The sequence below is a fragment of the Limanda limanda genome, chromosome 2 (genome assembly GCF_963576545.1).
Source record: "Limanda limanda chromosome 2, fLimLim1.1, whole genome shotgun sequence".
NCBI classification, from domain to species: Eukaryota; Metazoa; Chordata; class Actinopteri; order Pleuronectiformes; family Pleuronectidae; genus Limanda; species Limanda limanda.
The window spans coordinates 23,265,305-23,292,535 of NC_083637.1; the positions used below are offsets into that span (position 1 = coordinate 23,265,305).

Genomic DNA, 27,231 nt, shown 5'->3' on the forward strand with positions numbered 1-27,231 from the left:
AAGCGCATAAAATAAGCAAATGTAATTAAATATCCAGCCGATAAAGACATGTTGAGTAAGAGTTCAGAACAATCCAACTCAGGGGTTCTTCAGTTCAACGATGACACAAACTCAGAGGTGATTCAATTTTATTCATGTTCACACTAACCTCATGTATAAGATAGTAAAGCCTAAACAATCAGGCCTTCATACATTCCCATTTTGAGCTACACGTCATCATGACTTGGACTTAAAATAGAGAAAGTGCATATTATGCTGTATATCTACATTACATTTAGAATGATTGCCCTTATACGATTTAACATATCTGGAGAAAAATTTCAAAGGATCAATAAAAAATATCATCCCATCCCAGATGAACACATTTACTGCAACTGATCAAGACAGAAGGATTAACAGTAATGATAAACATCCACCAAACTTTCTCTTTGTGTAAATGGAGTGTGGTCCGGTTACAGAAGAGGACCAAAAAAAAGAGGAAAATAGTCAAACAAACCGAAAGAAAAGGAGAGTGAGGAGTGTGTGTGTAAGGTGTCTGTGGTAAATGCAGGAAAGTGTTGTGAGTCACCAGCAGGACAATCTAACAATATGTCCCTTTGCCCGGGTCCTGGCCATCCAGCTACCACAATGAATGCTGATGAGCTCACTGCCATGACAACAGAGCAGCCTCAGAGGCCACAAGGTTACTTGAGGAGTGGGGTGACGTAGCATGAGGTTTTCTGTGCTTGGGGGTGAGATGGGGTTAAAGCCATTGAATGGAAAGAAACGGGTGCAGCTGCAGTTTCTCATGCTCTTAATGCTTTTAAAGCACATGAGTAGAGCAAACCCCAAATTATATCAGAGCTACTGTGCGTGGTCACACTCAGAGTCTGTAAAACACATTATTTGTTAGGATGATACCAATGACTTAGCAGGTTTTTGGACATCTGAAATATTTTGGAAAAACTATTAAATATTTCTTTCAAGCTAAAATACGAAACATTCAACTGTCAAAACACTTTTTTCTGACTTAATCATCAATCAGGAAAAAACTGGAGGATTAATCAGTAAGAAAACGAAGGGGAGAACCCATTCGATTTTGGTGCAGATCCAGATGAGAGGTCGGATTCAGGATTTATTCCCCAACTTTCTTTCACATTCTGAGATAAGGTCTGGCCCATCTACCCATCTAGGGGACTGATACGTACGTACGTGCGTGCGTGCGTGCGTGCGTGCGTGCGTGCGTGCGTGAAATTAGGTGCAGATCCAAATAAAAATGTATCTAGTGAATTTAAATGTGTCTTCTGTTGACAAGTGTTTGGCTTTGGTGGAGGTATTTACTAGTCATTCTATCTCTGTCTTTATTGTTTCAGGTACCATTGGTTTGCATTTATTTTCATATAAAATGAAAAGCTATTAGTGGACCCTTTAAATTAGTTTGAATTTAATTGAGTCGACACAACTCAATAAGGCAAATGTTGAGATCAAACTGAAACAGTTTCAATAGAAACTTAAGAGTTGCCTGAAAGACAAAACTACATCCAAAATCGTGAGTAGACGTTTACATGACTTGAGGTTGAGATGCTAAATGTTAGTTTACTATAATGATAAATTCCTCTGTCTTGTCCATCTAAAAACATCAGCTGATCAAAAGCACCATAATGTCCCATTTACAAAGAGTCAGAGGATAACCTCTCCTGAGGTCAGAGGGGGTGGGGGGGTGGGGGTTAGATAAATAAAAACACAGTTTATGGAGAGCTGCATCTTTAACCGGGATTATTTGCTAATGGAGCGAGATGGTGGGTGGATTAGGACAAGCATAGGATTCTCTGCTCTGCCACGTGACCAAAAACACTATTAGTTGAGTTACCAAACATCATGGACTCAGAGGAGTCAAATGTATACATAGAATAAGCCTGGCTACAGTTGATATGGATCTGCTGTCAGGTTAGCAGGTCGTCAAACACATCACTCTCAGACATCTGTCCCAAAAGTGTCTGTTGTGGTCTTTTATGGTAAATGATTAATTCTCAAGATGTCTGTCTTAGTCAGTAGGGATTTTTTACACCTGTCAAAGTTTTACAAGATAACCTTGACTTTACAGTGAAAAAAACAGGTGGAGAGAGGAATAACAGAGATGCCCGTGACAGGGATGTCTATGGGGAAACAGAAATAGAAATGAGCAATTGCCCAGCCTTACTGACAGATACTGGGTTGTCCTCGTGTGGGCAGACTATTCAGCATCCGGCTGTGCTGCCACTGCAGAGCTCATTTAGTGGGACAGTATCTTTCAGTATTTTTGAAAACTGCGAACACCAAAATCTGCAGAAAACTGATGTAGCGGTCACTAATTATTTCCTAATCAAAAAGAAGCAACATATTACTCAATACTTTGAATAATCTCTGAATTGGTGTGAAGAAAGTGAAGATGAAGGAAACGACAGAGAAACAGCTGATGATGGAGAAGAAGCAGAAGCGGTAATACTTTAGGAGGGTTAAGCTTCAACCACAATCATGGTACGCTGTTAACACCCCCTCTCCACGGCCCCAAAGGCGACTCTACGTCTGATCTAGTCGTCTCCTTGGTGACACAAACACTAATCCCTCATTATGGGTTGTAGGCTGTAGCTGTGGTTTTTTTATTCCCATATCACACCACTCCAAACGGAGCAGATTACTGTAATCTGGGAACACTGGAGCAGACAGATTAGATTAAGCTCATTACACACATAAAATATGGGGGAAAGGGGTTAAAACACCTCAGTCCACTGGTTAAACACACTTCAGAGGAGGCTCACACACACACATGCACACTTTTTGGTCATCTATGGAAACCAAAAGACTATTTGAGCTGGTGTCAGTTACAGCTCTAACCAACAATTCTCAATGGAAAGATGGAAATATACAAAAAATTGGGGAGTGGAGTGGGAGAAAAATCTGTAAAGCTGTCCTTGCAGAAGCTGTAGTGTCTTTCTTGTTTAAGTGCAAATACACCTGCCTCTCCCTTAACTCTTTAACACATTACATAATATTAGCTTTAATTTCGTCCCTTCGTTGTTGCAGGTTTGTTCTCAGTTATTGGGGCCGGCGACCAATCACAACAGACACAAGTTATATGAGGGAATTAGCAGGTTGGTTGTTGCAGTTGTCATGGACATGAGCAGCACAGAGTCATTCTAAACGCGCTTACAGTACTAACCGTAGTGTTGTATGCAAGTGTGTATCGAAAAAAAAATGAAACAACAGTCCTCCAGCCAAGTCCCTGCTCCCTTTTTCTCCTCTTATCCAGCACGTTTCCTTGTAAGTGACTCCAGCTGAAGCGGAGAGAAGAGTCAGTTTAGCCATTATAAATCTGCACATGATGAGGATACAACATGCTTTGTATTGAGGGCTCAAAGCAGCTCGTACCTCAGTCTCTACCATCTTCACCCTGCCAAGTGCATCCTTGGCAGCATCCTATACAAAAAAGCAAACCGTAATTTTACCCAAGTGAGCGACAACAGTAATATCCCAGCAACAGTGAACCCCCCGCCCGTGCACTCACTCTGTTGCCTTGGCTGGAGAATTTCTTCACTGAGTCAGCAAGTCCTTGGACCAGGCGCCGCAGCACATTTTCATATTCTGCACATGTGGTGAGGGGATATGTGGGTTATGTGCTTTGCAAGCGGAGATGTGTTAGTGAAGTACATACCAGAGCCTGACCAATTTATCAGTTGGCGGAATCTTCCACAGACATATCAGGATCTGCGTTTATGTTGATGTTGGACAGAATAAACATCACAGAAAATATGTGCATTCATATTTACCTTTTACCAAAAAGACGTTTATCAATCTTATATTTCCGGAAAATTCTGTGTGTCTGCGGAATGCACATCTTTAGAATCGTTCATCTCTGGTTCAATTTGGTCACGTGGTATGTTCAATATTAATAAACTTTGAATAAACAGGCGACTATCACTCTGCAGCAGCAATGGTTGGTACTAATGAATGTATATGAACTTGTTGAACGACAACAGATTCTCCGGTTTGGATTTCTGCGTGCTGAGTGGAGCCTTACTGAACTCGGAATAAAGAGGTAGAACAGCTCTGTGTGCAGCAGCGGTGATCTAGCTTCAGGGTTCCGGTCCAGCAGCAGGTTACTTTTACAGGCCAAGAAAACAGATCATTCCAAACAGGAATGAATCATTCCCAAACAAGTTTAGAAAGGTCGCTGCACTAGTTTTCTTAAATCAATGCTATATTTTTGGTTGTATTAGTGTTCTCTGTTTGTGTATCGGAATTTATAATACAGTGTATGGTTAAACTGTTAAGTATTAGGTCTCAATTACATTTAGGGGTTTAATAACATCTTAGGAATCATTACCGTATTGGTTTAATGTTTATATTGCTGATATATTTGTATTTCTTTTAACTCACTGACAGTGGTATCATCCCCCAGATATCAATATCGGTCAGGCTCTAGAACATACTCGTGTATATTCTGTCTGTTTGTGTGTTACCTGTCAGCAGGGCAGGAGTGGCTCGCTCCAGCTGTGCTTTCTGCCACTGCAGTCGGTGTGTGACCTGTTTGTGTTGATGGATGAGGTCAGACGGAGGGTCCCGCCGATTCTTTCGGTACTCTGCAATCTGAGAGACAGGCGAACTGACTGACAATTCCTATGTGCCTTAAGCATTACGAGCACTATGGAAAGGAATGTCGCAGAAAGGTTTCAACAAACGCACACACATAAACACACAAAATTACCTTCCTCTCCACCCGATCCCTGTCATAGTTGAGGAGGCTGAAGCTGTGGAGATTGTACTGTGGAGGAGAGTTGCTGGGATGACTGCTCCTGCTGCTGCTGCTGCTGCTGCTGCTGCTCACTTCATGTCTGGGCTTAGATCGAGGAGATGGAGCCTGGTTCAAACACACACACAGACTTAAATTCTTGTGTCAATGTTATTCACTTTGTAACTTTTGCATTTATAGGCCTTGCAAGGGGGGCTGCAGAAAGATTATTCTCTATGTAAATATTCCTCAGATGGCAGCAGCTCACATTATAAAGGCTCGGTGATCCTCGAAACAAACAGCCACATTTAAAGGGAGGGAAATAGCCTAATGTCATGAGTTTCACGCAAACCCCGAGTAAAATGTCAGAGTGAGCCCATACAGCAGGAAAATTACTGGAGAATTCACAGCGAGCAAGTGGGTGAGTTGATGACGTGAGGTTAACAAGAAGACGTGCTATCCACAGTAGAATTTAGGTGTCACGTTCTGTCTCCTGCATGCTCAACCCAAGTGCCACCACTTGGCTGAATATTTCAAACATTTTTCTGTTGTTGTGAAAATGTCTGACCCAGACAATCTCTTGCTGCGTTCTACATATGGACAAGGCAAAGTCTGGAAAATGTTTCGATCAAATTTCTGGAGCTTATGTCTGATAAGGGCTAAAGACAAAGATGTGCCCTGCATTAGTTCCCTCCCATGGTAGATCAACATGCAACTCAGATGAACGGCGAACTCTACTCACCCGCTCCTTTTGTTTCTCTGGAGGAGAGAGGGAGGAGACTGGAATGAGTACGAGCCACTTCTCTGTCACTGGTGTGACATCAACTCCACATAAAGGCTCTCTGATCTTCACCCTCACCTCCAACTTGCCGCCAGTGGTTTTACGTCCATCCATCACCTATGAAACACATCCACATCGTCACCCACATCATGTCAGTACATGCGTGTATGTATTTGTGTTTTCATTGTGTTATCACTTACGTCTATGATCTCTCTAATGTCACAGTGGTTCTCTAGAGCCTCTAGCTTCAGCTGAGCTGTGCCCACTACTTTGTCCGTCTTAAACAATCCTCTGTCAACACAAGAAGGAGAATACAACAGTCAAAGGAAGATAAACAATGAAGCTTGTGTCTGTGTTGCATCAATGCAGTTGTGGTTTTTACCCTCTGTGGACGATTTCAAACTTGATGCCTTTTGATTGGACTCGTTTAACGCCTCGAATGGAGCGGTTGATGTTAAGTTTGAATTCCTCCTTAAACTCTGGGCTGTTGGTGTTCCTTACTGTGCTGGTTTTGTCTCTCTGAGCATCCTCCTACATAAACACACACACATATAAATTCATTTATTAATACACAAATTGATATAAAGAGAGTGAAACAATCCATGATCTCTTTTTGCAGTGAGAGACATTCTTACCGTAGTGGGGAAAGGAAACTCGAATTTAACACTTGCATCCAGTTCATTAGCTGAGACACCTGAAGGCAGAGAGTGGGTGTGAGCACACATCCATCTGACACCTGACTTCCTGGTTATTTTGAAGACGTGCTTACCTGAGGGAGCTGGCAGATTAATGCCTTTGACTATGTAGAGCATCAGGTCATTAAGTGTCAGGTTGGAGTAGCTCCTACAGAACAAACACAGGAGTTACCGACATTCCGGGGGCGACATCGTGAGTGACAGACAAACAGTCAGCATCACTGCTAAGTGCAGGGCTCCACACTAACCGTTGGTTTGGTTGCATCAGTGCACCTGCCTTTTTCATTTAGGTGCACCCAAAATTTTTCAAGCCCTCTTTTGGCACCGCAAAAATACACCTATTATACGTTTCTTGACGTATACACCCATATACATTGGTAATTTCTTAACTTGAGTTTGGTTTCGGATCGAGATCGATTTCATATTTGATTTAATATCCATTCAGTTCAGGATATTACAGTTTACAATACCAGTTTTGACTGGAAATGAAAGAAACTAAAGCTATAAACTGTGCAAGGAAACATCTCACTTGGTGTATTATTACAAATATCAAGGTCGGCCTATCACGATAACAAATTTAGTTTGTACCAGAAATATTTGCGACGAATCATTTTATTGTCATCACGGTTTTAAACGGTTTTAAACCACTGTTGTAATGACACTATTATAGCATAATAATGCAAGTACAACCTTCTGAAGCACAACACACTTAATTCTAAAGACTGTTCAGTCTGACATTTGAATTAGAATAAAAAATATTAAAACATCCTAAATAAATAAAACAACCACAGACAACCGAGACAAGAAGTAAAATGGACTCTGGTTCGGTTGAATACGTGTCTCTGGAGCAAATCAAACAAACAAAGCAAACTTCAGTACTGTTCAGGTCCTGCTAACCTGTGTTTAGTGTTAAAGTGGGAAGTGAGCGCAGGTCAGCAGCAGTGAGGACACTCAGACAGAGACTCTGACAAAGCACAAACCAATCTAGCGTTAGTGGTCCGTTGAGGAAACCCCTACAGTTTTAGTCACAACTGTTCGACATACATCTCCTCGTTCAACTCCTCTTTTCCCACATCTCTCTTCTCGTGTGTCAGTGGGAGAAATTAGTGTGGGCGGGAACATCCTGTGTATGTGAGTGTAAACTCTGCAGAGGAGATGAGGAGGTGACACCACTCCATGCACACACCAGCTAAATGTTTGGCGCACCGGTCCGAGCAAGGAAAATTTTTAGTCGCACTTCACAGATATTTGGTTGCACTCTGGAGCCCTGGAGTGACTCACTGCCAGAGTCACCTGCTAGGATGGGATGATGCTGGAGCCAAGTCACTGAGTCACAGTGAGTCACTCTGATTCATCTACAGCCGCGGTCGGGGCAAATCATTCCTTCTGGTAATAGTAATAATCATACAGTCATTCCAGCGTTCAGTTGGTAACATTTTAAATTACCTGATAATGGCTTTATCAACTGTTATGGCAATCCATCCAATAGATGTTTTAATATTTCAATACAGGCTTAAAAAGGCCAACCTGTCGGGGGCACTTCAAAGCCGTTTTCAGTCATGATCTCCAGGGGATATCCGCAGAATTGGGTTCGGACTATCTCCGGAGTTTGCCTTTCACACATGAACAACGCAGCGGGGAATCCTCTGTTCAGACGTTTTCACAATAACACAAAAATCTCCACCAGAGTGTTCAGGTGAGGGGTGGTGCGGCAGGACGTGACGTATAAATTCTACTGCATCAATCCAATTTTCTTCCCGACACCGGCGTTGGGTCGTATCACAAACAGCTCTCTTGACATTTTTGTGTCTTCTATGTGTACGGCTCCTCTTTTTCACCCTGATATATTTGTTTTTTTGCGGAGGATCTCCTGCTGTGTTCTCACGTGGGCTCATTTGGACATTACATTGACTTTTTACTATGGGGCTGGCCAAAGGCTCACACTTGGACATTTGCGTTCACACATACAGCCCCTCTGGAGAAAGTCCGGAGGTTCTCCAGAGTTAAGTGCAGGAAAACAGCTTAAGAAACATCCAGGATCCCAAAAGTCAATTAAACTCATCTTTGAGGGCTCATGAATGTTTGAATAAAGCTTTGTTGCAATTCACCAAACAGTTGTTGAGATTGTCTATTTTGAAATGAATGGGTAGAACGACAGACTCACTGAAAGACAGACTGACATCCTCAGAGCTATGCTGCTAGATTAACTAAAAATGACTGACTTTAGATCTTCCTTTCCGAAGAGGCTGTGGCTCTGGGGGTTTAATCCCTGGCTCTTCCATTCTGCGCCCCCCCAATAGATAGACAAAGCGATGCATATTGAAGTGCTGTATGAATGTGTGTGCAAATGGTTGAAATTGACTTGTACTGTAAAGCTCTGCGTAGTTGATAAGACTAGAAAATGCATTATAATATAATATTATACAAAATGAAATAAAACACATTATATTTTGTTGCTGACTTGAAAGTATTGAAGGTTCTCTCCTCTGTGTGGCACTTGGGGACTGGGTGGCCTTTGGCGTGGGCATTCTTCAGTATCTCTATGTACTTCACACACTCCTCAGCTAGCTTCTCAAACCTGGTGAGAGAAAAACATGGCCCTTACACACAAATGCTCATACGTACATGAACACATAGAAATACTGGAGGTCTAATACGTGGTGTATCTGTGAAATTAAAATATGTTGTTTCGCTGTGCAATAATTTGTATGATGTGTGATAGTTAAATGTATGTGAAAATATGTGGGAAAATTAGTGAAGATGTTAAAAATATGCAGTGTGACAAGAAAAGAAAAAAAGACTGAATGTCTGTGTGTTGCAACAGAAACTGAGCAGAAAAACGAAGCACTTCAAAAACGGTGAAGCACTTAACTGAAAAGATCAATTAGTACATTAAATTAAGATAATTATAAACATATATGACTCTAATAAGTAATGTAGGGATTAAAATATCCAACATCTGCTTCTGAAATGTGAGAATTAGTACATTTTCTGTGTCAATAGGAAAAAAAACGTTTCCTGTTTTAACTACATTCATCTTTTCCTTCTGATGTTTGTGGCTAAAAATAACAGGAGTTTAATTCCATCATGGCTGCAGAGAACATCCATATAAAATGAACATAAATACAAAAGGTGCAAATGTGAAACTTCTCTTACTTCAGAGCCTCAGGTATATTGCCCACTTTTGTGAACTGCTGGGAGGAGCTCACACATTTCTGTAAATTGAGATACACAACAAAAGAGAGTGTGCATAAGAAAACTGAAAATAACCAAAGAAAGTGTCATACAGATCAATTGTGATACAAAACGTAAAAGCTGCACAGCTAGTGAGGTGACGAGCAAGCTTCAAGGCAGTGATCATAACCGTATCAACATCAGTATAAACTGGTCGCTGATCCATGGCAAGATTTACGGGGTGCACTTCTGTATGAAATGTGCTTTTACTGACCTCGTGCTGCTTTCGTAAAAGATCCATAAGGCCGTGGTACTGTTCACTGGAGCGAGGGGAGACAGGGGACGTACGGGAGCGAGACAGAGAGAACTCCTCCTCCGGGCAGTTCGGAATCTGTCAGCAAAGAGACAAAAACATTGGAGACATAAAACAATGACACTTTAAGAGAACACTAACCTCTGAGGCGAAACAGATGGGATGTTTGAACCTCCTCATTTTTGAGAAACTCGGCTCCAGCCTGCACCAAAATTTAATCAACACGTCCTCCATTTCTTATATGTCCAGGAGAAGTTATGAATATCAAGTTCTGTTCTTCCTGACCAACACAGAGACAAACTAACAGAGGCACCAGCTTAATATTCCAGGTTATTACATTGTAGGATTGAGTCACAGAGAAATACATAGGTTATATGAAGCAAAGATATTAAATAAAAGTGAAGCAAAATTAAAGAATATCACAAGGGATAAGTGGCAACTATATGAAAATATGCAGATAAACACACACACCCACATTTTCACACATTCTCTCACAGACACACACCAACATTCTCTCACAGACACACACACACACTATCTCACACACAAAACACACACATTATCTCACCCACACCCACACACAGAGAGAAGGTGAGACCACAATGAGCTCAGAGGTGTTTTGATTTCACCCTGTTTCCTTCTTCCAGTCTGTCACATTCTGCTCCTCATGCATTCAGTGGCTCCTGTGACAACACTTTTACAACACACACACAGGCTTACTTTGTCTCTTCTTGTATATTACTAACTTGCACATGAGAATGAATTTTTAACCTTGGTGGCATCAACAGGGAGGCCAGACCTGGCAGCATTGATCATGGGGTCCAGACCCTTGGCATTTCTGAGGTGCTGCGCTGCTCCCGTCATGTCCTACAAACAACCCAACGGCAGCAGGCGTATCAAACCACAGCCAAAAAACATTTGTTCAATATTTCAATGAAACATCAAGCAGCTGTAGTCAACACTTCTCCAGTAAGACTATCTAGTGTAAAGAAAAAAATATTAACAAATAAAAAAATCTACCACACCTTCATCTGTTTGGAGCGCAGAGCTGCGCGCAAAAAACCCTGTCTCCTTAGCAACAGGAAATCCACTTGCTGCTGGGCTACAAGGATATTTAAGAGAAAATTAATTGAAGTTGTAACACATTTAGCACTTTCTGTATGATTAGGCAGGTATGAGTGCACAAACCCACACCATACACACCTTTATGTCCCAGTTTCACAGCTGTGGAGCCTCCAGGGGGCTGGGGAGCAGGAGACTTAGCTTTCTGGGCAGATGGGCGCACTGCAGGCTTCAAAGAGGGAAATATAGGGTTAGGATCACGAGACAAATGAGATGAATTAAATGATTTTTAACTGTTGCTGTTGTTTGTCAGTTAGCAGGATGACACAAAAACTGCTGAAACTTGGAAGACTAGTTCAAGTTTTTCATTCACGGGAATTTCTCATAAAATAATTCATGGATCTTGATTCAAAAATCAGGCATGTTTAGGGGACTGATATTTATGGGTGTGTGCAATTTGGTGCAGCAATTGAATTTAAGAGGACTGTTGGTGTATGCGCTCTATTGAGGGACTTTCTTGTTGAATATTGATCTCTTAAAACCTGCTCCAGGTTGGGGAATTTGTGGGTTTGAATTAACATTTCAATTATTTCAAAACAGCTTAATATTAAGTCTTCATTATCTTTAACACTGTTTCTATATTCATATATTTGCTCTATGCCTATTGCATCACAAAGGTGCCTCAAAAGTTGATGGAATAGGCATGGGCTCCAACCAAGTAAACAGAATAACCTTTAACTGAATCTGACGGGACAAACAAAAGCATTTTCAGGTTTGGACCGAAGGCAAATAAATTCTTTGGCTGTACAATTACAATTTGTTTGTTTCTGTTTACCTTGGCAGACTCTGTTGGAGTACCATCTTCATCATCTTCTCCATCTGCGTCCTGATTAGCTATTTTCATAGCTGTTTCCAGGACACCAATGAAGTTCTGCTGCTGACTCCCCTCTGAGCCCTGAAGTGGCGGACAGCCTAGAGAAGCAACACAGGCACACACGTGTAAACACAAAGTTTACTATGTATGCGCATCCTGAAAGCAGATCCTGAAAGATGCCTGGATTCAGAAAGTTACCTGGCGGCACAGGAAGCTCGGCTAAGTTGACTGGCCGTCCAGCTTTATGAGCTTTGATTGAATCCTGGTATTGCTGTTAAGAAAGGATGAGATGATAGATCACACATTTATATCAGTGTTGTGTCATAATCAGTGAATGCCTTTAATATATATTATCCATATTCTTTCCAAAAGATTGGTGAGCTCCAATTTGAAATATATTAACAACACTTGAAATACCCCCCCGTGTTTTTCTTTCCCATCCCATAACATGTGGCTTTCTTGCATATAAAAATAAACACAACAGATTAATAGTACAATACTAAGAGAAGGTACAAAAGCATAATTCCCACACGAGACTATCAATAATATAAATTTTCTTCCACTACAACAATAGAAATATTGTACATGCCTCACAACTATTTTTGTCTTTTCTTTTCCTGTCTTGTCGCCATTAATTAATTTACCCTACCTAAGTTGAATGGACCAAATGTTCCTATTTTTTAGCTAAGTTCTTAACTTCAGGTCATAAGTCAGGAGATGAGCAACAGTAGTAGTCAGAGTCAAAGCAGCAGTAGGTATCTCCAGTCAAAATAGAGTGAGTCACACCACTTATTTTGGGACATGAATCAAACACACCCCCAAACAGCAGCACAGAAGCAGGCATGTATTGTGCATTTTGGGTATCTGCATTTAAGAGAATATCCTAACCCTTACTACATTTAGTTTCAGCGGCCCAGTTTAGTTTTTTTTTGGAAACCACATTTTAAGGTCTATTTTAAGTGGATGGTGTTATACCTTGACAATTCGTTGATGCATGCGCGACTTTCGATCATCCCCTTTGCTCTTAGCGCCCTCTGCTGCTGACTTGTAGACATCCAACCTCTGCTGCAGGGCTTCTGCCAGACTGCTGGGTGCAGGAAGGTCTTCATACACAGACACACACACACAGACAAACCTTTCAGTTTTAAATTCAACTTCACCATTTTTTTCGTTTTGCACTACGCTAAGATGTCAGGTGGGATCAGAGCTACTGGAGTCTAGTGGTGTGCATCTTCACTAGCCTCACGATCCAACTACAATTCAGCAGTCAACGAAAAATTTGTGATTGTGAAACTAAACTTCATGTACTGTTCAGGTCCTGATCGTGAGTCTTACCTGCCGGGGCCACACTGGTAGGAGCAGGAGCAGCAGGAGCAGCAGGAGCAGCTGGTTTGATGGAAGATTGAGGAGGAGGAGGTGCACGGTGTTCAACTAATACGTCTCCTGCAGATAATCAGAGATCATTGGAGAGTAGGACATGGATATTAACATCACATCATTATTATCTTACCAGGTAATCAAGAAAGAAGACTCACAGTAACAAACAGCCAGTTAACACACAAAGGCAGCCGACATCAGCACAGACATCTCTTTCCTTCCGTTGGATCCAACTTTCAAACTTTGACATAATTTGTAATTCACTACATTTATAAAAAGCTATTTCTAAGTTCAGTGATTGATTTGGTGGACACCAACCATTTATCTCTGTAAGAAAATAACAGTTTAAGTCAACAATGTAACCTAACTTGTCCTTTTAGAAGATTACACTAACCAGGAGGGGGAGGTAGTAAGCTCAGGTCTACCGGTTCACCTCTGTCCATTTCCTCCACCAGCACATCCATCTTCTGCAGACATGGAGGTCAGCTTATATGAATCAACTTTCTCTCACAAGCCTTGTACATAAGCAATATACGTGCAGAAAAAGATTTATCAGAGCGATAAAACTGACATCGGTTGTGTTACCTTGGCAGCGAGGTAGAGTTGTTTGGCCCGGTCAATGTCTCCGCTCTGTTTGGCATTTATGGCAGCCATCTTGTACTCCCTCTGTCTGGACAAAACTGCCTGCTTCAGCTCTGAGGTAGGTGAAGAAATAAAGAATGATGTGTTGTTTTGGATAATGGTGGTTACTAAATAAAACATCAAAACATTAATCTAATATTATTAAAGCGCTTTTTGATAATAAGCTAAAAGTATGGAATTTCATAAAGAAAAAGAAACAACTATAGGAAACTAATCTGATGTCATGTATGACCTTTTCAATATGAATGAGTTAATGGCTTCACCCAATCTTTTCTCTCATACAGTACATGGAGAACACAGTAGAGGAAGGTGAACAGACGTCTAGCGAGGACTCTGTAACTCATATGTTTTTACCAGAGTGCTGTGCATCAGGCTGGCTGGGTGTGAGTGGAGAGATTGCAGGGGTTTCCGGGGTGATGGCAGCTGCAGGCATTTTGGGCGGGGTCAGAAGGAGCGGCTTCGTATTAGGGGTTGTTGGCGGAGCCTCCCTCAGAGGCTTCTGATTGGTGGGTAAGGAGGGCATCAGTGCCGGTTCCGGCAGTTCTCGTTCCTTGACTGATTCAGACCCTGCAGGGACATTGGGTTTTCCACCGAGAGCAACGGGAGGAGGCATCTCTTCCTCATTGACTGGTTTTCCTTTCTTGACAGATGTTAACATGGACTGTAATGTCTAGGTTTGGAGAAGACAGGAAACATGAACATGTCTTCAACATTACAGAAAACCAAAATGAAAAATGTGCCAAAGTTAATTCGTACATTCATATAAAAACACACAATTTATCCAAATGTAGAGACTTTAAAATATTTAAATTGAAACAACATTCGATTTATACTGGTGATCTTCCTTTTACCTTCAACCCGCGGTCATATCGCCGAACTTTGCTCGTCTCCCCTGCAGCCTTGGCATTAGAAAGGGCAGTCTTGTACATTTCAATACGTTCCAGCAGGTTAGCCTCAAGCCCAGTTCCACCAGCAGAGTGAGAAGTGACAGTCCCTTTGGGGGCAGCTGGTGAGACAGCAGGGGGAGTGGGAGCTGGTTCCTCATCCTCCTCCAAAACTTCATTTAGCTCAGCCTATGTACAGAGACATACAAATGTATACAGGTAAGAGGAAAATTCTTAAATAGAAAACAATGCAAGAGCTAAGCTTAAAACCATTATACTGACGTGGAATAAACAAGGTTTGGTTTGTATTTTACAATTTATATGATAGGATTACAAATATATATATATATATCTCCAAAACATGGCAATATCAAGTTTACTATCATACAGTACATGATAAAGATGAGCAACACATCTTTAGACAGGAGAAGCTAGGACCAGCAAATGGTATGTGAAAGTTCCTTCTGGATCAATTGATTGACCGACTGTATCAGCTCAGAACAAGGTAAGAAGATTGTGACATTTTACCAGCAGATCTTCATCATCAAGATCGTCATCCCCTATTTCTTCGTCATCCATGTCTTTCATGCAAAGGGCTGCCATCCGCTCGATTTCTGCCATGTGAACAGGAGCTGAACATAGAAAAATAAATCAGAATGGGCACTAAACCATACACACACAATGCATTTTTGGAGCATTAGCATATAAACAAAGCAAACAGAGAAAATCTGTGGGTTACACTACGAAAGAAATCCAGCCCTGTACAAACCTAGAGAGACTCATTGTTTCTTTCTCACCTTTCCCTTCCGCTTTCCTCCCCTGTGGTCTCCCTCCTCCACCCCCGATCAGATTCAGCAGCTCTGCCTCCAGGTCTTCATCGTTGCCCTCATCATCCATCCCGCCGTCCGGGGACAGGTCAAGGAGCAGACCCATCTGAAGATAGACACATACAGGAACATAAGGACATACAGGCAGCCACAGAAAGAGAGAGAGAGAGAGAGAGAGAGAGAGAGAGAGAGAGAGAGAGAGAGAGAGAGAGAGAGAGAGAGAGAGAGATATGCTGAGTCATACCTTGACATTAAACAGTAGATATCATTCACACATATCATCATCAGAAATGGAGGGTGTTACCTGTTTGGCTCGAGCTGCCCCTTGACCCCGGGGTGGGGGGTTCCGACTGCGACTCATGGACTCTCACCACCTACAAGTGAACCAGGAAACAAGGAAATGAACTAAAGCCAATGGAGGGTAAACTACAGTAGAGACGAGATGAGCGTCGAGTCACAGTTTGTTACAATCAGCTCCATTTCTGACGTTTTGTGTCGCAGTTCATACAGTTGTAAGTGCTTTGTATCGAGTTAGCGCCTCTGCTCGTGTTAGCTAGCAGCTACAACAACACAGTTGTCGTGGCTCATGAGTGCACAGACCTGGTCCGCTTCCCGCACCGTGGTGTCAGTGCTGCAGCGGGGTCGAGTCGGTTGTTCTGCTCCAGCACTGCTCGGAGAGAAGAGCAGAACGCGTAGATAGATGTCGGTGGACCGGTGAATACTCCAATGTTCGCTGCGAGCTGTCAAAACAAACACGGCGAGCTGTGGAATTCACTTCCTATATTCCGTGTCCCATGGCAACGCACGTCACGCTTTACGGCTAGACGACACCCACTCCCGCCAGTGCCGTAAACCCCGACGTGACGCTGCGCCTCTGAGGTTCAGGTGATGAGTAATTGTGGGAAAACTACAAAATAGAAGTGCACTTCTGTCCAGAACTTTCCGAAGAGTTTTCAAATCAGCGTCAATTCATTGTGTGAAGAACAGCAAGTCCACATCCGCAGCATCATAGCGTAAGTGTGTTTTCCTTTTATGTCAGCTAATAATAGAATAAATAAATACATTAACTCCAATTGAGGAATACATGTCATTCGATAGTTAGCTTTAAGCTAAACATACCTAAGCCATACCAGTGGAGGAAAGTGTTTTAGGTCTCTATATATATATATCACATTTTAAAAACTGTAATACATTTGAGGTTTTAAATACTATCTGGTTCCGTGTCAGAGGCAAGATAATAGTCACTGGGCAAGGGGATTAAGTACAAAAATGCTTTATTAGTAAAGCAAAATTCAACTCCAAATAGCTGTTTTGTTAATATCTCCATTGGCACAAAAATCTTTACAGTGACAGCTTGTAGTTAGTTAGTTATTGTGGCTACACTTGCATCTCACTGCAGTGGACTTATTCTTGACTCATTTTGTTATTGTTATGCTTTTGTTTTTGACTGTATTCTGTGATACTGGATCCATACATTTCCTTCGGGGTCAACTAAGTATCTATCTATGTATGGATGTCTCTATCTATCTATCTATCTATCCATCTATCTATCTATTTATATCTCTATCTAAACATGTATTAAACCTTCTTTCATTTTAGGAAGAGGAGATGGCCAAAGGGAAAGGGAAGACTAACAGCAGTGGTAAAATATTTTTCTTCTCAAATAATATGGATCTTCAATCAACTCACCAAATTACTAAATTTGTGTGTGATCCAGGTATTACTCATGTTGTTGTTAGGACCTAAATCTGTTTACACAGTCACATTATGAGGACTTATCTTCTTTAGGGGGACTGAAACCTTGTCCCCTGACTTGTGTTTTTAAGGTGAAGACATGTTTTAGGGTCAAGTTTGGGTTAAGGTTAGGTTGGGTTAGGGTTAGGCAAGTAGTAATTATGGGTAAGGTAGCAAATAAATGTAAGTATATGTTAGACAGTCCCAACTGAAAGTGCGGGTGAGTGTGTTGTTTCGTTTGAGAGTGAAGCCTCTACAATGATTCCCCATCATAGTCTTTGAGTAACAATGAGTTGGTCCTTCTGTATCAAGGCAGCACAGCTCAATTAAGGTCAAGGAAGCGGGAACGATCAAGAGATGAAATCCCTCAGACTGATGATGTCCAGGCTCCTCTTAAACAACAGGTGATTTATGTGATTGAGATTGAACCATATTTCCATTGCATCAAGGCAACTCTTTGACAAATCATTCTTTTCAGGACACAAAAGAAGACAGTACATCTGTCGTTGCTGCAACACAGCTTCCTCAGTGCCTTCTGCAGGCCGAACAGCCCTGTCTCACCAAACAAGATGAATCCAAAGAGGATAAACTTTCAGAAAAACCAAATATGTGCTTGAAAGATGTGACGGTTACAACTTTTGAAGGGCAACAAGAGTCTACTGTCACCACTGCTTATGAGCTGGAAGGCTGTATAGTCCATTCTAATAATGATACCAACAAGAGTGGAATAGAGGAAGAATCTCCACAGGACAGTATCAGACCTCCATCTCCCAAAGGCTCTGATCCACCCCAGGTCTTCTCGCCAACCTCAGAAGAGGGCGAAGGATCCTGTACAGCTACTTTGGAGCAACTGGATTCCAAGGAAACCTCTCAGAGTGATCTAGAGAAAAACCACGAAACCAGCCAAGAAGATACATGCACCTTGTGCATGGCTGATGTCAAGGAAATCACAAAAGAGGCAGCGCTGGGATTACGAACCAAAAAAAAGCGAAGGATGGGCATGTGTGGCCTGACAGAGAAGGAGCGAAGTCATTTTTTACTGGCACAGAAGCGTGAAAATGAGGAGGGCGGAGTGGAGGAAGTTGAGAGGCAGATTTGTAGTAATGCAGCCGACCCTGTGGCTCAGGAAAGGATTATATCTTCACTCTTCGTTCCATCCTCACTTCTCTCCATCCCTGTGGATAGCATCGCAGAGCAGAACCCAGCAGAGACACTGAAGTCCAGTGGCTCTGGAGTGAACAACAGGTCAGCATCTTGTTTGGAGGAATCCAAAATTCATTTTTAATTTACATTTTTAAACTCAGTTTAACTTTAGCATTATCATGACAGCAAGCAGGCTCGTTTCATGTGAAACTCAGGTAATAATCGACTTCAGTTAAACTACGTGTATAACTTATTTAACATGTACATAAACTAAAGATGTCTGAACATTATTTTAGGCCCATGAATGTTATAGAAACAAGTCGGTTTCAAAATCGGTAAATGCAACATTTTGATTTTGATCTTCTCCCCTGCAAACTTCTTTGATAAATTCATGGGAAATCAACATCTTTACTCAATGATAGATACATTTCAGCTGTAGTCATGTATTCTGCTTAAGTAAAAACTTGAGTTACGTTTAATTGAAATTACTGACTTTAAAAAACGCCTCAAAATACACAAACTTACAACCACAAATACTCTATTATAGTAACAGACGTAAATGTAATTTGTTGCTTCCTACTTTGATATAAAATTGCTTGTTAACACACAGGGCAGAGACTGAAGTCCATGTCGCTGTCACAACCTCAGATGGGACCAGTCCTGTGTGGGTCCCTGGCAGCTCGGAGGTAAAGAGCTGTGAAGCTGTGAGAGGCACAGAGCCTGGTCAAGAACAAACTGGTGAGCCAGAGTCATGTCCAACCACACAAGACAACGTGATGGAGCATTTGGTGAACCAGGAGAAGCAGGAACTCGAGGAAGGTACAACTGTGGTTACGACCGAAACACCTGAGAAGCAAAGTACAGACGGAGAAGATAAGTCGACAGAGGCTGGTGGTTGTGCTGCCATGGGTTCTTACATTAATCCAACTGAAAGTGAGAAAAAGAAGGCGACTGTGTGTCTTCAGGTGCAAAGAGACACCGAAACAAGTGATGAGGTAGAGGAAGAGATGATGGTTGATGGCAGTGATGGAAGCGACGAAGAGGGAATCTCATCCACCGTCACTGGGCCTGGAGGGTTTAACTGTGGCTCTGTGGAGTTCAGTGTAGCTGCAGTGACACCTCCCGGCAGGAAACACAGTGTGAGTGGTGGGGAGGGGACAAACTCACACAACAACTTGTTTAGTGAAGAGTCAAGAGAACATGCTAAATGTTTGCTGACTCAAGTCTTTTGATTGTGATAGTTGGCTGTACTTAAAAAAATAATCATATTCACTGTTGTTGGGACAAAACAACTAATCTGAGAGCATTACATTGGGCTCTCTTTGTTATAGAGGTCTTTTGACTTTTTCACAGATTTTCCAGATTATTCATGAATCTTGATTAAAAAAAACACATTAAGGGAAATTAAATTTGTGGCTTGATTGAATTCAAGGGCACTTTTGGGCCTTGGCAGAGGTATGCACTCCTCTGAGCAGTATTCCTAGTCAGTAGCAGTATTTTGCACTAATAGCTAATTGAAGTGAATACATAAGATTAAGGCTCAGATATACTGTATCGCTAGCTACTTTACTGCACACAACAATCATTTTCATTATCAATTATTCTTTAGTCTGTCAGAAACAATTAATTCCAATTTATTAATTGTTCAGATAGTTGATCAGGTAGTTACTGCCTTAACAAAGAAAACAGATCAAACATACTGAAGGTTATTTTATTGTGTAACTTTTAACTACAGTAATAGTGGATTTTTTTTGTTTCCCACAGCACGATCTTAAATATGAACTTGCTCCACCTACTGTAACCACTGGCCACACTCGGACCAGGGACCCCACTGAAGTGTTTGCATCTGGATGCTTAGATTACGTATCGGACTCGCAGCTCAACACTATCGTTCTAATGTAAGGAAACAGGGAAGAGGGTTTAAATCCCACAAAGACCATCCAATCAACATGCAGTGATTCAAGATAAACATTTTGCATTTTATTTCATTACCTCCATTAAAGAGGTTATGTTTGTCTTTTAGCTGGATTACACAAAAACGACTTAACTGTTTTTATTTATACTTTGGTTAAGTTGGGGTTTGAACAAACTAAAAACTTCAGTGCAGAATTGTTTTTTTATGCATTCCATGTTTCTCTTCACTTTCATCCAGTGACGAGGTGAAGGAGAGGGAGAAGACGTTTGGTTCCTCAGGCTATCCTGGAGACGCCACAGACCTGATCTGTGGACTGATCAGGGAACTCTCTTCTCTAAAGTTAGAAACTGAAATTCCCCTTTTTTGTATTCGATCTTTTTTTTTAATGTATTGTTGTATTCAGTCCCTTTTCCTAACCTCTCTTCTTTCAAGAGACACGCAGTTAAGCTCTGGCTACGGGATATTACGCTATGGCCCTGAAATAATAACTTTACTTACTTTAGTACAAAGGGAAATTTACTGCTTTGCTTCAATACACAGGTCTACTTTAAAAGCAATGAATATATAGTGAAATAGTTTCAGGATGGATCTTTGATTTACAGAGGCATTCTGGGGGTTTCTCACTCTCCCCTCCCTACCTTTTATAGTTTCCTTCTCTCACATTCACTCATTATCTACCCCTTGACCTCTTCAGCCTCCCTGTGATTCGACCACTATTATCAAACTGAGTCACAGCATTTCTCCTCTTTTCATCTTCTTCTAGTCAGAAGGTCATGGCCACACATCGGGAGCTGGAGAACCTGCAGCGCGGCAGCAAAGCTTCGAAAAGCTCCCTGCATTAAGGACTTCAATGAGGTCCCTGAGTTTAGCCCCAGTGGTTCATGGGCAAAGAAGGAACTTGTGCCCTGCTACAATCCTTTCATATTTCCTTCTCACTGGCAGCTGGAATGTTCAGTTTATTGGCTGCAATGTTGTGGTTCTCCCTAAATAAAGCTTGTCATTGTTTTAAGTTACAAATCTGATTGTTGTTATGTAAATGTAATATTTGAAATTATTCTTCCCTTCTTGGCTGTCAAACATTTTAAAAGAACAGAGTGAAGACAACAAATACAAACATAGATTTACTCACTTTAGATATGTATAACTTCTGGTATACAAGAATATTCACACAAAGATTAGCTACTATTTCACAAATCCAGAAGAGTTTTTTTTAGAAAAGCCACACATACATAAATAATCAAAATGAAACAGGGTGCCCCAGGAACAGGTATTCACTCGCACTCCTTAGAACAAGTGACTCATATTTTAAAAATGTTAAATACTGACATGGTCACATGTGTAAATGCTGTAGTAAAATTATTAGCAATGATGACTGTAGTTCTGACAAAGTTAGGATATTTGTGCATGGACGGGAAATGTGATGCTGGATATCAAATGGCCACGTTTTAAAATATATATAAAACAAACAAACATTTCCTGAGAAACATGTTTTTTTTTTTTTTTTTTCTCTTCCCAAACATGATATCTGGCAGTCGTTGTAGATATTAAGTACCTCACGAGATCCACCAAATTGTAAACAGACGCTTTTTGAAGTAGCGGGCACACAGAAAGACCAGCCAGCGTCACAGAAGACCTCAGTGTAAAAGTGTCAAAGCATGCAAATAAAAATCAACGCCTTAAAAAACACACAAAAGCAAAACGCAAGACTAGTGCTATTAAAATATACATCACACATAAACATAAAAGGACTGTGGCCTCTGCGCAGTGGCTGGTTGTTGCTCTACCTGCCACCTGCTGGCTTCAGCGTCTGGACTTGGCGTACACGGAGCTGTACGCGCTGTCCACCCGGGGACAGAAGCGCTTGGTGTGGGCTTTGGCCCCCGTGGCTCCGCAGAGAGGACACGCGTACTGCCGCAGGTAGGGACACATCACGTCCCCGGCCAGGTTCTTCAGCCAGTGGGATCCATACACCACGTCGGACTCTCCATTGTGTTTGCAGAAGCTGCAGAACATGCGCTCAGGAGGAGGAGGAGGAGAAGGTGGAGGAGCCGCCGCAAGCTCGGGTGTCCTAGGGCGAGTCGTCCTCTTGCGGTCTTTTGACCCCCGGTGAGGCCTTGGCACTTGTTTGGGATCCACCACATCAGTCAGACTCCGATGAGCCGAGGGGTCTGGACGGGGAGACTCACCGCGGGGACCCGGTGCCTCCCCGCGGGGACCCGGTGCCTCCCCGCGGGGACCGGGCGCACAGTCCGCCCCAAAGCTGCCGTGGCGCATCGCGTGGAGACGCATGGACACCGGAGCCCTGCGGCGATCCCCGGGCTCCGGGTGCGAGGCTCCGGGGGCTGAGAGGGACGACCGAGCCGCGCTGTCCTGTGCCAGGATGTCTCTGACGGTCTCTGACAGTCCCATGTAGTCCCGCCAGGGCTGGAAACTTCGGCTGTCAGACTCCATGAAGCGCGGCAGGTGGTGAAAAAGGCTCCAAACCGCAGCATTCATACTAGCTCCTGGTCGCTGGTGGTCCGGCAGACTGCCTCACGGGGACACGCTGGACTTGTTGACTTTGTAGTCACTCAAAGAGACAGACACGCGGCGCCAGGTCGAGCGTAACAGCGTTTTGATTGGTAATTGAGCACAAGGGCTGGCACGCTCCTTCAGCGTACCAGCAGCCAATCACAGGAGCTCATGCGCCAGGCGTGCACGGCCAGTCGACCACTCGGTCTCCTCCGGTGGTTGAGAGGTGTCTGTCACCCATCCCGCCTCCACGTGCTCAGGCACAAGCAGCATGGTCCCTCCACAACAGTTTTATTTATGAATAAATGTTTCTAATATTTAGTTCTCACTTAAATGTTGGGTTTAAGAAGATAAAGCAATGTGTTCAACCTATAAATCTAAATATAGACATGGACAATAAAGTTTGGACCACTCACCTGATTCAGAAATAGACATTACTTTGATTAAGATGTGTATATGATTTTTACATCAGCACGTTAGAGCATAGTCATCTGAGGACGTCATTACTTTGTTGGTACCTGCTGCACGTGTCGTCGATGTTTCAAAATGCTGTGAAAACTTCAATATGACGTTATAATGCGATAAAGACGTATAACTTCTAGCAACAACACAACGTCTGTCTTTCAGACTGTATGCATGTGAAATGTATATCTCAAGAACTGTTCAGTTTATCGACTGCACACGTGGCATGTGTGTTGTATATTGCCTGCAGAAAGTGCAGTGTTCATTTTGGTGCGAATTAGACATGACATGATACGTTCAATAATAATGCAGTTTGAATAAACAGACGAACAGGGTTCTGTAGCAGTCAGTCGGGGCAGTGCAGTTTTCTGTCTGCGGACGGGTTGAACATGTCCCCCTTGACGTCCTTGGATAAACTACTGCAGTGGTCCCTAACTCGGTCTAACTACACTCTGCACTAAAGACTGTAAAAAGCTTAGCACACAATGTCCAACACAGAAACAATTAAAAGTGACAGTTTTGGATTGGAACAGAATCTGCAGCCGTTACAGGAGAACACTGTATCCTCTGTTCACAGTGCACTGTCAAAATGAAAAATAAAGGAATAGCTATATTCAGTATTTATTGGTTATTTTAAAAATACAAAATCAGGTACAATATACTTTTTAAATGACAATCACCTGTAGTGACAACATGTATTAAAATGACCAGTCCAAGTGTGAAGCCTGTGGTGCATCCACCACCTTCTCTGTGCCACAGTCCCATGTCTCTGATTGGGGATCAACCTCGATTGACCTGAAGGAGAAGAGGAGTTGGAGATGGAAAATTGACAACAGCATTCAAGTACGAATATATAACCAAAAGCTGGACACAGAAAATTTCACTTAGGTGCAAATGGAGCCAAAAATAAAACCTGAACAGTGAAATGGAGTCTTGACTGACCTGCAGTTGTATGATAGATTGAGGGCAGCGTAGAGCTCAGGAGTGCTGGGAGTTTGAACTGTGACTCTTCCCTGATATAACACAGAGAGAGCAGCTGACCCAGAGCCAGCGGATGATGGGGTGATGGGAAGACAGCCAGATATACTGGTGGGCCCCAAACCTGAGAAATCTCAAATACAAATGATTTGCTTAGATTTAAAAACATCGCCACATTTAAACATCAGCCTCTTTCCTTTCTACCCTTTTATTATCTGCATACTCACTGAGAGCAGTGTCATCTCTTCTCTTGCTGGTTGGTGCTCCTTTACCACACAGAGATGAGTCGCACAAATACTGCTGCTTCACGAGAGAAGCCTTCTGTTGCTCAAAATCACGACGCTGTAGACAATGAAATAAAATCAAACAGCCCAATTAATTTACTTGAAGGGGCCTCCAGCGTGAGACAAAGATATCCGAGCAATCATACAACAGCAGCCTCTGGTTCAGATTACTCTCACATCATGGCTGAGTCGGATTGCGGCTTCAGTGAAGGACTGCCTCTCTCTTTCAAAAGTCCTCCTCTGATGATGGAGCTCGGCCCACCGCAGCTGAAGACGCTCCCACTCTTCCAAAAAGTACGAATCGGACAGTTCAGAGGGGACAGGTGAGGCGAGGTTACCCTACAGACAGGAAGGAAGGAGTGTGTTACAAGCAAACGTTCATATGAGAAGGTGTGTGTGTGCGTGTGGGTATGTGTGTGTGTATGATAGAGCATTATACCTGCAGCATTTGCTGTTGTAATCTGACAAGCTGTTGACTCTCTCTCAGTTCAGTTCCTAGTTGAGCCATGAGCTTGTCATGGTCAGTGCCATCACCAGTGAGACCTATTCTCAAGAAAGTCCACAGATTGACAAGTTTCTCAATCATTGGTCTGTTAAAAAGAACTCCTCATATGAAAGGTATAACATGAAGTGGGATAACAAATCTTTTTTCGTGAAGCCAGTGTTTACCTTCAGAATGGACGTCACCCAGTCTCCTCTGCACCTTCCTCCAACTCTGAACCACACCTCCTGTCACATGGTCACCAAGCGCCACCTCAGCTTCATACAATTTTTTGTCGTCATGTTGGACCTCGTCCTCAACGTCCGCTGAGTCTGACAGGGTCTTTGAAAGGTTACACTGATATATTATAGCTCTCAGGGAAACCCTACTTGCCTCAATAATAAAGTGTCCTTTCAGTGGCTGTGTAAGAGCTTTTGATCCCTTCATGATATTCCTCAACAGATACTTGCTCAGTTGTCATGGAATTGCAAGTTTAAATTTCCATTTTTCTCAGCCCTTTACAGAACAGACTTCTCATTCATGAAGGCTCAATCAATGAATATTTGAATGTTGGAGCACAACCTCGTTTTTGGATTTCATCAAGTGCTATATCAAAGTTCAAGAATTAATTGCATTTGCCAAACGTAGGGCCAAAAAGTCCTGAACTGGCCAGAAAAAAAGGACATTTACACATCCGTAGCTAATTGACAACTTGGGAGATATAACTGAAATCTCTGGAAAGATACTAAATAGACCATGGTCAGATTATTAATAAATGCCCTTTTTTTAAAAGCCTTCTTCTCTGATAAATTCACATTGTGTTAAACCATCACTAGCCACGGTTTTCCCTACCTGGTCCATGTTGACCCTGAGCGCATAAAGCAATGTGGTGAGGCTGTGGCGCAGCTTCATCGCCTCTCGGAGCTCTGCCTCTCTGCGCTCCAGCATCAGACACAGTGCTGCCTCTTCCCGTCTTCAGGGTGCAGAGAGCAAGTGATGAGGAGGAGCAGGTGGAGAAAGGGAGGCGAAGATCAGATGTGGCAGGACAAGTGCAGGCAACTTACTTTGCAGTAGACACAAAGGATTTGACTGGCTGTTCTCTTCTGCTGCGGCCTCCAGGCGGGAAATTTAACACCTCTATGGCTGCATAGAAAAATGCAGGATGGTCAATTGTGTGATTGTAGTCACATTTGATATACAACATACATCTTTGTGTATTATTCTGTGTGTGAGTGGGTCTCACAGGGTCCTTTCCCCTTGTGTCTGACACTGAGCTGCTGTGACAGTCGCTCCTTCAGCCGGATGCTGTGCTGCTCCCGCCGCCTCAGCTCTGCCTCCAGTTGGTTACACCGCAGCTGCAGATGAGTGCACTGTTGAGCAGAAAAAGATGAGTGAGTGAGTTTGTATGTGTGTGTGTGTGTGTGTGTGTATATTAATATATTCTTATATTACCTTGGTGCGCTCACACCTCAGCATGTCCTGGAGCCTGGCCACATGCTCGTCCATCTCCTGCAGCTGCTCCTATAAAGATATTTATAGGAGTGTGTTTTTTCCTCCCTTGAAAACAGCAGCACTGATCTACCTCATTCACTCACTCCGAGTGCGTCTCCCTGCTCCCCGTGCTCCTCCCTGTCAGTCCGCCAGGGGGCGATGTGACAGAGCTCATTCAGAGGGTTGGGACTGGGATCTCTGAGCAGAAAGGAGTCTGTGGTAGACCGGAGCAGTAATGAAAAGATGCTGTTAAGAGAGGGAATAGGAAGTTGATGTGGCTAATATCAAAGTATGAATAGAAGTATGTACATGTGAAGATGTTAACTTAACCAAGGAAGTTATGTTTTAGTCTCAGTTTGTTTAACTGTCAGTGGGCAGGATTATGCAAAAACTACAGAACGGATTACCATGAAACTTGGTGGAAGGATGTGGGATGGTTCAAGGAAGGACCCATTCAATTTCAGTGCAGATCTGAATAAGGGGGCGGATCCAGAAGTTTTTTTCCCTCACTTTCTTTAACATTTATTGTAAACATTTTGGTCGATTTTTCAGAGAATAATTCATGGATTTTGAAAAAATAGATCAGACATGTTTAGGGGACTGATTTTTATGTATGCGTGTAATTTCGTGCAGATCCACATGAAAATCCTTGTGAACTTAAGTGAGTGAGGTATGCCCTGCGCCGAGTGTCAGTAGTTACTTGAATACTCCGGATGTCCTTTGACGCTCCTCTGAACAAACCTGGAAGTCATCTGGAAGCCATTTTCACATATTATTAGCAAAGGGACAGTTTATAGTCATGCAAATGGAGCTGGTGTTCACCACAAGATAATCAACACAAGAGCAATGCAAACAC

At 42.5% G+C, this 27,231-nt stretch overlaps 4 protein-coding genes across 4 annotated transcripts; 1 reads left to right on the plus strand and 3 right to left on the minus strand.

The window, feature by feature from the left end:
- Window positions 1-111: 111 nt before the first annotated feature.
- cc2d1a (coiled-coil and C2 domain containing 1A) lies at window positions 112-16,164 on the minus strand. The gene is made up of 28 exons (XM_061083920.1): window positions 15,977-16,164; window positions 15,681-15,750; window positions 15,347-15,482; window positions 15,078-15,181; window positions 14,517-14,738; window positions 14,020-14,335; window positions 13,609-13,718; window positions 13,418-13,490; window positions 12,982-13,089; window positions 12,622-12,749; window positions 11,845-11,917; window positions 11,608-11,744; window positions 10,914-11,001; window positions 10,736-10,812; window positions 10,482-10,577; window positions 9,672-9,788; window positions 9,380-9,438; window positions 8,685-8,801; window positions 6,298-6,371; window positions 6,164-6,222; window positions 5,911-6,059; window positions 5,729-5,819; window positions 5,490-5,645; window positions 4,724-4,876; window positions 4,479-4,605; window positions 3,524-3,600; window positions 3,388-3,435; window positions 112-3,293 (listed from the first exon to the last, which is right to left on the minus strand). The coding sequence occupies exons 2-28, from the start codon at window positions 15,735-15,737 to the stop codon at window positions 3,261-3,263; spliced, it is 2,985 nt and encodes a 994-aa protein (XP_060939903.1). The 5' UTR covers window positions 15,738-15,750; window positions 15,977-16,164; the 3' UTR covers window positions 112-3,260.
- A 28-nt stretch (window positions 16,165-16,192) lies between these two features.
- Window positions 16,193-21,170, plus strand: LOC133017757 (uncharacterized). Its single transcript, XM_061083933.1, has 8 exons — window positions 16,193-16,389; window positions 16,976-17,018; window positions 17,423-17,514; window positions 17,589-18,355; window positions 18,864-19,392; window positions 20,018-20,151; window positions 20,406-20,507; window positions 20,932-21,170. The coding sequence occupies exons 2-8, from the start codon at window positions 16,985-16,987 to the stop codon at window positions 21,008-21,010; spliced, it is 1,737 nt and encodes a 578-aa protein (XP_060939916.1). The 5' UTR covers window positions 16,193-16,389; window positions 16,976-16,984; the 3' UTR covers window positions 21,011-21,170.
- Window positions 21,171-21,276: 106 nt separating this feature from the next.
- Window positions 21,277-22,753, minus strand: nanos3 (nanos homolog 3). The gene has a single exon (XM_061083947.1). It carries the CDS (start codon window positions 22,662-22,664, stop codon window positions 21,969-21,971), a length of 696 nt encoding a protein of 231 aa, XP_060939930.1. The 5' UTR covers window positions 22,665-22,753; the 3' UTR covers window positions 21,277-21,968.
- A 1,086-nt stretch (window positions 22,754-23,839) lies between these two features.
- Window positions 23,840-27,127, minus strand: si:ch211-286b5.4 (afadin- and alpha-actinin-binding protein). Its single transcript, XM_061085231.1, has 12 exons — window positions 27,076-27,127; window positions 26,480-26,589; window positions 26,337-26,405; window positions 26,128-26,254; window positions 25,949-26,027; window positions 25,725-25,857; window positions 25,073-25,226; window positions 24,843-24,946; window positions 24,581-24,742; window positions 24,347-24,461; window positions 24,084-24,252; window positions 23,840-23,936 (listed from the first exon to the last, which is right to left on the minus strand). Exons 1-12 carry the CDS (start codon window positions 27,125-27,127, stop codon window positions 23,840-23,842), a joined length of 1,371 nt encoding a protein of 456 aa, XP_060941214.1.
- Between the last annotated feature and the right edge of the window lie 104 nt (window positions 27,128-27,231).